This window comes from Lontra canadensis, unplaced genomic scaffold (genome assembly GCF_010015895.1).
Source record: "Lontra canadensis isolate GAN:19392208 unplaced genomic scaffold, GSC_riverotter_1.0 scaffold27, whole genome shotgun sequence".
NCBI classification, from domain to species: Eukaryota; Metazoa; Chordata; class Mammalia; order Carnivora; family Mustelidae; genus Lontra; species Lontra canadensis.
This window is the reverse complement of record NW_022631021.1, coordinates 987,822-998,405: the sequence shown is the minus strand read 5'-3', so window position 1 is coordinate 998,405 and position 10,584 is coordinate 987,822. Positions and strand designations below refer to the sequence as shown.

Below are 10,584 nucleotides of genomic sequence, written 5' to 3'. Positions count from 1 at the left end.
GGGGGGGGGGGGGGGGGGGGGGGGGGGGGGCGGCAAGGCCTGCATGTGTTTGGAGGGAGAGGGGCGTGGCATTTATAGGGCATTGGGACGGTCAGGGACAGGCCCCTTACCTTTTACAATGTCGTACATATCAGTGAAGATATTACATTTATGTATGTTTATAAAATTCTCTGGAAATACACCAAAATCTTAACAGAGTAGCACTCTGTCTAGGTATTGGGATTCAGGATAATTTTTATCTTTCCCTTTTTACTTGTCCGTATTTTCTGTTTGAACACACATTAACAGTGACCTCTAAACTACCCCCCCGCCTATGTATAGTACCTGGGGCCACTGTGCACAGTTGTGCGGGTTGTACACTGCATAAGGAGATGGGGCAGAGGTGTCAGGGTGCCGCCCATGTTCCTACCCGAAAGGGGCCCCATTTTGTAGTTCGCACAACGGCTTGGCTCGCTGCTGCCGGGGGACAGCTCCGGATGTGAGCATGCGCACACGCCCATGCAGTTGAGGGTCCATCTCGCCCTCCCAGGTTACGAGCCCCTGACCCCGCTCCCCCCAGCTGCTGCCTCCGTGCCCGTGTGGCAGGACCGCACCATCGCCTCCTCCCGGCTGCGGCTCCTCGAATATTCCGCCTTCATGGAGGTGCAGCGAGACCCCGACACGGTAACGTGCCTGAGGGTGGGGGTGAGGATTTGCGCAAGCCTGGGAGACCCCGGCGTGGTGGGCCAGGGCCACGGCTCTGGGGCCCGGGCTGGGGAAGCCCCGGGGCAGTCGTGTCCCAGTGCAGCCCTGAGGCCCGCGGCCCCGCATGCTCTCCTGACCCCGTCCCGGGCCCTCCCCACAGTACAGCAAACACCTCTTCGTGCACATCGGCCAGACGAACCCCGCCTTCTCCGACCCGCCGCTGGAGGCTGTCGACGTGCGACAGATCTATGACAAGTTCCCCGAGAAGAAGGGTGGACTGAAGGAACTCTATGAGAAAGGGCCCCCTAACGCCTTCTTCCTCGTCAAGTTCTGGGTGAGCTGCCCTCTCTGCTCCCGACCACCTCTTCCCCAACGCGCGCAGCGCACCAGGCCTACCCCGCCCACCGGGGACCCTGTGGCCTGTGGGCAGGGCGCTGGCCTTAATGATGGGCCCTGTGGTGGAACACCGATGTGGCTCTGCGAAGCCTCCCCTGGCCTTGGTGAAGCCTCCCTGGCCTCGGCCCGCACCTGACACTGGCCCGGCTCACACCCCCACCCCTTTCCAGGCGGACCTCAACAGCACCATCCAGGAGGGCCCCGGAGCCTTCTATGGGGTCAGCTCTCAGTACAGCTCGGCCGACAGCATGACCATCAGCGTCTCCACCAAGGTGTGCTCCTTTGGCAAGCAGGTGGTGGAGAAGGTAGAGGTGAGTGGGGGCCCAGGGTGGCGCAGAGGGGCGGGGAGCAGGCCTGTTGGGTGACGCCTTCCCCGCGCCATGCGCAGACGGAATACGCCAGGCTGGAGAACGGCCGCTTCGTGTACCGCATCCACCGCTCCCCCATGTGCGAGTACATGATCAACTTCATCCACAAGCTGAAGCACCTGCCAGAGAAGTACATGATGAACAGCGTGCTGGAGAATTTCACCATCCTGCAGGTTGGGGGCGGGGATAGGGTGCGTGGGGGGCACGGGGGCCTCACTTGAGGTGGGGGGCAGCCCCAGTGCTCAGTTGAGAAGACTGCTGTCCAGAAAGGAGAAGGGTCTTCTCAGTCTCAGGCCCAATCCCACCCCCCTCCCCCCAGTCCTCCTGCCCCCTTGGCCAGCGGTGGCCCTGTGCCGCCTGATCCCTTGCATCCTCCTACTGACCCCCAGGTGGTCACCAGCCGGGACTCCCAGGAGACCCTGCTCGTCATTGCTTTCGTCTTTGAAGTCTCCACCAGCGAGCACGGGGCCCAGCACCATGTCTACAAGCTCGTCAAAGACTAGGCCACTCTTGGCCCCCAGTACCAGGATCCAGGACAAGCATCTTTTCCACACACCTGCCTGGCCCCCCACCCCCACCCCACTCCCACCCCCGGAGGTCTGGGATTGAGGACTCATCCCGCCTACCAGGCCTCAGGCCCAGGACCCAGGAGGCCTCCCCACCTACCCCCCAGCACACACACTCCCTGCCACTGTTCTGCGCTTTAATTGTGGGAGAAGAGAGGAGAGCTTCGTGGTGGGGCAGCCCATCCCGGATGCTGAACCATCAGCCAGCTCTGCCCAGCCTCCAATGAGCAGGCTCCAACCCCTTCGGGCTCAGGCATGTGTGGCCGGCAGGGGAGGGTAGAATGGAGATCAAGGGGGTCAGAGTGCAGAGGCTCCAGGAAGGAGAGTGTTGAGTTGGGGTTAGGGTGAGAAGACAAGAGAGGGGCCCACACTTTCTTGTACCTGCAGTGTGCCTGGCCCTGTTCTCAGACCCTGCAAGGTGAGCGTGGGTCTGGGTGTCTCATGTGATGGGCTGAGACTCGGAGAAGTTGAGAGACCCGTGCAAGGGGGGCAGAGTTGGAATTCTCACCTGGGGCTGCCTGTCCCCAGAGCCCAGGTCTCCACTACCTCCCTGGAGTGGGGGAGCAGCCACAGGGGGTGAGACACAGGGTCTATACGGGGAGCTGGAGCCAGCCAGGTTGGGGGGCACCTTTCAGGGGAGCAGCTGCTTCTGACCAGCAGGAAAAGAGGAGCAGCAGGTACTTGGCACCTGTTAGGTGCCCTCTGTCAGCCCATAGTGCGACCAGGGCCTCGGGAGCCCCTATGCGGACCTCCTCCAAGCTGCCCCGGCCCACATCTGGGACCTGAGCCCTTCAGCACCTTCCTGACCAGAGAAGGCCCCCAGGGGCAGGCTCCAAAATAGCTCAGAGGGTCAAGTAGGAAGCTGGAGTCCCCGCCTCTGGGCAGACCAGCGTTCCAGGGACAAGGGGTAACAGAAGGATTTGGTATTTTCAAATGGCCAAGACATGGGTTGGGTGAACCCTCGGTGGGTTCACTCCCTTACGTTTCTCTCCACTTCCAGTTTCCCAGGCCTGGAGCAGCAGCTCCCCAGACCCAGTTCTGGGACTGAAGGTTCACCCTTTCCCTGCTGCCCCTCCCCAACACTCAGGCCCCTCAGCCGGCCTGGCCTGTCTACCAGTCGCCTCTGGGCATTTATGAGTTTCATATGAAGTACTGTGCCCCTTCCCTTCCTTACACGGCCCGCCCCTGAGCTTCCTGAAGGTCCTCACAGTTTGCATATCGCTCAGGCCACTTCCAAACCCAACCTAGGTTTTATAATGTATATTATATTTTTTTTGTGTATTTTTTAAATCCAGCTGTGATGGGTTATATCGTAAACGTGGCACAGGGCTGGGGCAGGGGTCCTCAAGGCCCGGCTCCTGCTCCAAAAAAAAAAAAAGAAAAGAAAAGAAAGAAAAAGAAAAAAAATTAAAGTTATTTGTTTGTGGGTTAGTTGTGTGACCTGTGTGTGACAGACTTCCCAGCTTGGATTATCTTCATGTGGGTGCTCCTGCCAGATTAGATCCTGATGTGTCACCCCACCCTCTTACCCTCCCCCATCTTGGCTTGGGGGGGGCATCCATACCCACACTCAAAATAGGTATGATTCAAAGATCCCTTAAAGCTTTGCAGACTCCTTTCTCTGACCCCTTCCTGCTGGGAGTTAAATGCTAAAATGTGCCCAGTGCTGGCCTAGGTTCAGTTGTTAAATTGTCTCTTTGAAGTGACTTGCCCAAGGTCACACACTTCTGAGATGGAGCCCCTGCTCAATCCCCAGTCTTCATGTGGCTACTCCTGGTTCTCACTTGATAGCAGAGAAGAGAGCCTCAGGGAGGATGAGTGCTTTCCCGAGGGAATGGCTGCTAGCAGAAGCCAGATTCCAACATGTTCCTGTCTGCCTGGCTGAGCCCAGCTCTCCCCTCTGAGCCAGCTTGTACTCATACAGCAGGGACCAGAGAACGGGGAGGGTGAGGGGACATAAGTTATTTATCTAAGGCTTAGATTTAAATGAACATCCTATATTTTCATTTGCTCAGCCAAGTTTGCAGATGAAGTTAAAGGTTCTCTTCGTTGAACCGGTCACTGGCTATACACCAAGATTTGAATCTCGTCAGCCTGACTCTCAAGTCCATGCACCTGGTAGACTAAATCATCAGGTAGCCTTTTGTTGTCACTTGCAGGATGGGGTCAGTGCCTGGAACTCCAGGCAGGTGGGTGGGGGGTCGTGGAGTCAGAAAGTGGTTTCTGAAGGACCCTAGGCCAGACCATGTGCTGACCTAGGACTGGATGCAAAATCCAATCTCTGGGCTAACAGGTAATTCTATTTACTGGGTGCTTGAGGCATCATCACGTGTGTTGTGGCCTTCACTACCCCGGAGTAAACAGCCTTCGGGTAATTTCTTTTAAAATCATATAGGTCTCATGGGGAAAACTCAACTGAGATAGGAGTTGAGTTTGTTTGTCTCTCCCAACCCCACCCTGCTCTGCCCCATCCCCTCCTTCTCCCCCCACACAAATGTAAGAGAGCCAGAAGTCCGAGATCGGTGATGACTAATTTCAAGGTCCCGAAGTAAGGAAAGACCCAGAATGAGTTGTCTTTTGAGCCCAAAGCCCAAGGCCCTCTCCCAGAAGTGGCTCTCCCCTGCTCAGGGTTCTGTGGGAAGCTACAAGGAAGGGCCAAGATGGCTGGACCCCAAAGACAATGACGGTAGTTCTCTTTTCTGCCCCATTCCCATTCTGATGTTCCCAGGAAAGAGGGAGGAATGCCATTTTTTGAGCCAGTTCCACGGTCAAAGCCTAGCCACTGAGGTTTCACCGGAGCTCTTTATTTCCCTGTAGCATAAACGCCTGAACTGGGGCTCCCCAGATACGGGAACCCTGAATACTCACTCAGGTGCACACTAAGCTTTAGACTGATCATCCCAGAGGCTGGGACTTGGTTAAAATAGCCAACTTCATTCACAGTGGAATCAGTTGGCCTCCACACGTTTTCCCTTTGCTTTCCCTTCTGCTGCCTACTCTTTATTGTGGTAACTTGAGCCTCAGGGGAGCAGGTCCCAGGGCTCTAGATTCCCCCACAGCCCAGCAGAAAGTAGTGAGTCAGCATTTGCTTAATATAGTGGGTTTTTAAGGACTCCTACCCCAGTACCTAAGGCTTGATAGAATGGGTAGAATTTAAATCCAGGTGACTCAAGTTCCCAAGTACTTTTCTAAAAACGCCCACTTACCTTCCCCCCAAGTTTCCAAAACTTTAAAAAAAATGTTTAATCCTTGGCTCAGTTCAAATAGGAGGGCATGACTAATTTTGAAGCCACCTTGTTCTCCCCATTCATCAGCACCTAACCCAAATGAACCAAGCAAGGAGGTATTTGCGTGCTGGGGCTGGAACCCAACTGTCTGCAGCCATCTTGCACCCGCTGTTTGAGCACCAAGAGCCTGACACTGTGCAAAGCATCAGCATTTGGTCCTACTGTCTTTTAGGTGGGTGCCATCATCTGAGATTTCGAATGAGACAATTTGAGAGAATGAACTCATTCAGGCTCACATGCCTCCTGAATGGGAGAAGTGGGATTCAAACTCAGGGAGTGGAAGGGGTTCCACCCACAGGCAAATCAAAGGCCGTCTTCTCACGCCTGGTAAATAGTTGAGTATGCATGGGAGGTTGGGAGAAACCACCTCTAAAACCCTTGGCTCGGGCACCTGGGTGGCTCAGTGTAAGCCTCTGCCTTCGGCTCAGGTCCTCCTGGGATCGAGGCCGGCATTGGGCTCTCTGCTCTTTCTGCCTCTCTGCCTACTTGTGATCTCTATCAAATAAAATCTTTAAAACAAAAACAAAAAAACCTTGTTTTTTTGGTCTCGTGTTGTCGAGACAGCACGGTGGCTGGTGGAACAGAAATGGTCTCTCTGGTCTTGGGCTCAGAACCCTGTCCACCAAGGCCCTCAGGACCAGTTGCCAGAGGTGCAGTTGGGGCCCATCTTAGCCAGCTTAAGGGTTTATTCTGCCTGTGGCTCTCAGGCCTGCTGTATTCAGTGCCTGAGTGCACACAGTGAGACCAGGCAGATGTCAGTCCTGATTTCATTCCTTCAGTTGTCAAAATATCTTTGTTGCCTTAGTATTTTTTCCTTCTGATTACAAAGATCACAGAACTTCAGAAAATCCCAGATAATCATTTCCCTCTGAGTTAAACATGGCCAACATATGTAAACTTCCAATCACTTTTACTTTGCATAAAGTTTCTTCCAATAAAACTGGGTCCTAAGTTTCATTTGCCAGCTTTCCCCCCCCCTCCCTCTGGACCATTGTATGACAAGCCTAGGTATTTTATCACTCCTAATACTGTAGTAACAGACCAGAGAAGGAGCAAACTACACCTATTAACCGTGAGAACCCAAATCCAAGGTTCATTCCAAGATTAGGTTGTACCCATTTTACCTTTAAGCAAAATTACGAACTTAAAAGCTAAAACAGAAAAAACAAAACTAGGATCTTTGGTGAAAATCTTATCATTCATGGCTCAAGCTTGTTTTGAGGTACATTCTGATTATGCTTTGGATTAGCTTTTCAGCTGTATTTTTTTAAAAACGTCTATCCATTCATTTTAGTGAATGGGAGAGGCAAACGGATAATCTTTCGTGCCCATTACAGGGCTCAATCCCCCCACCTAAGCCAAAATTAAGAATAATCAAGGGCAGGCTACTAGCCCTTCAGCTGTATTAAGATGGAGGGATGAACTTGTTACTTTACCAAAGTTAAATGAAGCAGACTTAAGTTACAGGTATTTCCTGCACCAAAACCCACCTCCCCGTACTGGGTGCAGGAGGCAAGAACTCCAATAGGAAGAGATGCCCGGATGCCTCAGTCTGCCTTTGGCTCAGGTCATGATCCCAAGGTTCTGGGATTGAGCAGTGGCTCACCTTGCCTCACCCCCCATCCCCACCCTCCACTGGGGAATCTGCCATCTCCTCCTTCCTCAGGCAAAATCTTAAAAAACAAACACAAAACCTCCACCAGGGCAGGGCCTCAGGTCAAGGGTGGGGAGGCTACTTGGAGAGCAGAGGGTCTGGAAGAATCCACAGCCCATTTGCTAAGCTTGCCAAGGAAACGGGGCAATTACAATATTGTACAGGTCTACTACTTGTGTCTTCCTAAGCATCTCAGAGTAAATCACTACCCTGAATATAGAGTATTTAAATTTAGGGTCAGACAAACAAATCAATTGCACCACTCCCATATGAAGAATCTAGGAATCCTATCTCCATTTGGAACAGTTTTTGTGATCCCTACCAAGAACCAAGAACCAAGTACCAAGATGTACAACTTAGAGGGACACAATAAGAAACCCATGGAATCAAAGCATGATGTACAGAAAAGCAACTTCAGGTTAAGCAGCATGCTGCTGAGAACTGAATCCATGTCCTCAGTGTGAAGGTCCTACCCCTCTCCTTCCACTAGTACACAGGGGAAGCACTACAGACTGGAGTCAGCCCAGATCATCCCTTCTCAAGGTTCAGCAGCCCTACTATTACAAGTTATAAAATATCCAAATATAAGACTATATGATTTTGAAGGCAGACAGAATGTACTTCCTTTTTTGCAGTATGGAGAACATGACCACCCACCAGGGGGTGCCAGAAACTGTACCCCATGTCAGCTCACAAAGCACCTCCCTCTCCCTAGTCACAGGCAGCCCAGGTAAGGGTAGCACTAGGATTTATTGAACTGAGCCTTAGTACAGGCGCTGGGGCTTGCCCATGGTGCTCTTGATGTACAAAGCGCGGACGTTCTGCCAGTTCTTCTTGAGCAAGGACACCAGGAAATTGACTGCTAAGTGGATGTTGTACACGAGCTCATCATCTGTCATCTTCACGTGACCAACAGCCACTGCTAGACACAGCACCTGAGGGAAGGGTAAAATCAAATCAGGCTGGTAACTAGATGGAAAAGAACCAGAGAAAGCACATCTATAGGCTCCACCCATCCCTCCCCCAACTCCAGTGACCCTAATGAACAGGACCAACCCCAGGCCAGAAGACCAGGGCTATGTGCAAAGCTTCAATTCTGCTCATGGACTGTCACATGTCCTAAGTATCCACAGAAATTCTGTGAACCAGAGCTCCCATTCAAAGAATGGGGGTAAACTTCAGGACTGGTAGTGCCTACCATCACCAAGACTTAACCTATGCATGGTAGTCAGACCTCCTTACCTTCTTCATCTGGAATTTGATGGTGGACTTCACTTCATCCACCTTGGCTACCATGTTCTCATTGTGGGTCAGCAAGGAAGGAAACTTGCCAGCCTTATTCAGGCCTGGGCCCAGGATTCGTGGGATCTGCTTGATCAGAGATTCTGAAGCCAAAAAGGCATCATACTTCTTGGCTGGTAAAAAGAAGCCACTGGATGCTTAGGAACTGGCCCCCGAAGGCAACCTCCAAACAGCTGTCAACCAACCACAAAAGTGGCCTCTAACCACCACCAAACTCTACCCCACCCCACATACCAAGTCTTTTTAACCCTTTTCTTATTCCAGCTTATCTCTATCCTTTGGACTTTTACTGGCTCAACATTTACATGAAACCTGTTGTCAGAAGCTCAGGCTGACCCATTCTCATGTTCTAATAGCAAATACACACACTGGTTAAAACTCCTTGAGCTCAAATCCTGCCTACTTCCTAGTTACAGGATAACCAGAGTACCAGTTTCCTATCTGTGAAATGCTTACACCGGGTAAAGAAGAAGAAAAGAAATAAAAGAGCTTTAAGCATAAATCCTAACTCACCTGACTGGTGAGCTTAGGGGAACTCACCTTTTTTATAAAGAATCCTCAAAGCAAATATAGGTTAAACTATCACTTAAGTCAACTCACCACAACAGAGCTTTTCCGTGATTCTTTGCCCCCTCTTCCATCATTTTAAAATCCAAATGGCAGCCACGTCTCTTTTCTACCAGTCCCATGACAACAGTCTGCCCAAATACAAAACCAGCCCAAGCCACACTCACCCAGCTTCTTGACTAACTTCTTATTCTTGTTGAGTTTCTTCAGCGCCTCAATGTCCATGTGAGGAATATCCACTGCCTTGGCCTCATCACAGTGCTGCTGGTCCCCCAAAACACACACGGAGAACTTGGGGCGGGGAGTGGACTTAAGCCTGCGTTTTAGGGGACAGAACAGGTCAAGCCCCGCCTGGGTTTCCAAAGCAGGTGAAGAGGTCTGGGACCGCGGCAGCCACGGAACCTTACCCAGAACGTCCACATTCACCAACAGCTAGTCTGGCTTCTCAAACTAGCCGGCGGGCTCGGCCAAGGCCTCCCCACGCCTCCCCTCTTATTTTAAGACCCAGGGTGGGGGTCCGTCCAGCCACGCCTGCCCGGGGCAGGGTGTCTGAACTACCCAAGCGCGTCCGTGCCGCCGTGGCCGCCCGCCCGCCTTCAGCTCAACAGGAGCCTAGAAGGTGGCGAGGGGCACGGCGGGGCACGGAGGCCTGGGTGGGGTCAGAGCGGTGCCAACCTGACGGTGCCCGAGAAGCGTTTGTCCTTCTGAGGGTCGTAGTTCTTCAGGCTGATCTGCAGCTCCACCGTCTCCAAAAACCTTAGAGAAGGCGACGGAGTGAGGACGCCGCCCGCGGCTCGCACGCCGATGCCCTCCCCGTCAAGCCCCGCTTACTTCCGGCGCTTGCGCTGGTTCCCGTGCAGGACTTCCCGCACCGCCTCGTACAGGGTGTCGCGGGACACTTTGCTGCTGCGAGAGAGAAGACGAGCGCTCAGCACCTGCAAGGCCCGGATCGGCACCTGGAAGCTTCGGCGTGATCGGAAGCCTCGAGTCTTCAGAAGCACCCCGAGGACATTCCGGACATCACGTCAGGCCTTTTGAGTGCGACTACGATGCAAGCGCCGGGGAGGCGGACTCGAACGCCGGGCAGCGCAGGACGACGCCCGGCGAGAAATGCCCCTCAGCAAAACAGGGGTCAACGACCACCACCGATTCAGCCCGCAAGTCCCCCTCCCTACCACGGTGCCAGGAGTCGCGGATGACGGTGGATGGCTTCCCAAGTACCACTCACCTCATGATTCTCGCGCCGCAGTAACCGGAAAAGAGAGTAAGGAACTGGCGCATGCGCTCAAATAAGGCTCTTGTTCTCGCGAGATGCCTACTCCTGTAGCTCCCTCTCCCACCGCGCAGCTAGGCTCGGGCGCTCAACCCCGGGAAGCACCGCGTCTGCGGCCGCTAGAGGGCGCTGCCGCGCGCTGCACAACTAGACTGGCTCGAAGGCGAGGAGGTGCGGTCCTGGGCGCCCCGTGGCTCAGAACACCCCGCTTTGCGCCATCTACTACTAGGCCCTTAAAGAGGCTGGTCCTGGGCACCGCAGCGTGATGGCCGCCGAGAGCGTGCAGCTCCCGCGTTTTTGCCCCTCCACCCTTTTCTGCCCACCTCCTCCAGCCCTCCACACCTGCTTCGTGTCTCAACAGCAGGCTTTACTCTGACCTCTCCCTCATCATCTTGCTCTGGGGCTCATGGTTTCAGAGAAGCCGTGAGAAGAGAGATGCAGAAAGTTCTGCTCCCGTTCCCTCGAAGCTTGCAGTGGGGAAGAGCTG

General features: G+C 53.5%; 2 protein-coding genes across 2 annotated transcripts in view; one reads left to right on the top strand and one right to left on the bottom strand.

The window, feature by feature from the left end:
* TEAD3 (TEA domain transcription factor 3) overlaps window positions 1–3,454 on the top strand; it is a 20,884-nt gene extending 17,430 nt beyond the window's left edge. Inside the window, exons 9-13 of the mRNA XM_032864311.1 lie at window positions 530–663; window positions 845–1,018; window positions 1,251–1,391; window positions 1,469–1,621; window positions 1,838–3,454. Of these exons, the coding sequence (XP_032720202.1) occupies window positions 530–663; window positions 845–1,018; window positions 1,251–1,391; window positions 1,469–1,621; window positions 1,838–1,951 (716 nt within the window). The 3' untranslated portion in view covers window positions 1,952–3,454. The remainder of the gene's footprint in view (window positions 1–529; window positions 664–844; window positions 1,019–1,250; window positions 1,392–1,468; window positions 1,622–1,837) is intronic.
* A 4,232-nt stretch (window positions 3,455–7,686) lies between these two features.
* RPL10A (ribosomal protein L10a) lies at window positions 7,687–10,145 on the bottom strand. Its single transcript, XM_032864310.1, has 6 exons — window positions 10,053–10,145; window positions 9,656–9,730; window positions 9,500–9,580; window positions 8,992–9,140; window positions 8,198–8,370; window positions 7,687–7,890 (listed from the first exon to the last, which is right to left on the bottom strand). Exons 1-6 carry the CDS (start codon window positions 10,103–10,105, stop codon window positions 7,720–7,722), a joined length of 702 nt encoding a protein of 233 aa, XP_032720201.1. The 5' UTR covers window positions 10,106–10,145; the 3' UTR covers window positions 7,687–7,719.
* Window positions 10,146–10,584: the final 439 nt, after the last annotated feature.

Bases quoted from the DNA above. Each gene is read 5' to 3' on its own strand.
- RPL10A (XM_032864310.1), bottom strand. From the start codon at position 10,105: ATGCGCCAGTTCCTTACTCTCTTTTCCGGTTACTGCGGCGCGAGAATC. The intron at 9,581-9,655 runs GTAAGCGGGGCT...GCCTTCTCTAAG, and splicing joins AACCAGCGCAAGCGCCGGAA to GTTTTTGGAGACGGTGGAGC. The intron at 8,371-8,991 runs GTGAGTGTGGCT...TCTTTTTACCAG, and splicing joins GAAGTTAGTCAAGAAGCTGG to CCAAGAAGTATGATGCCTTT.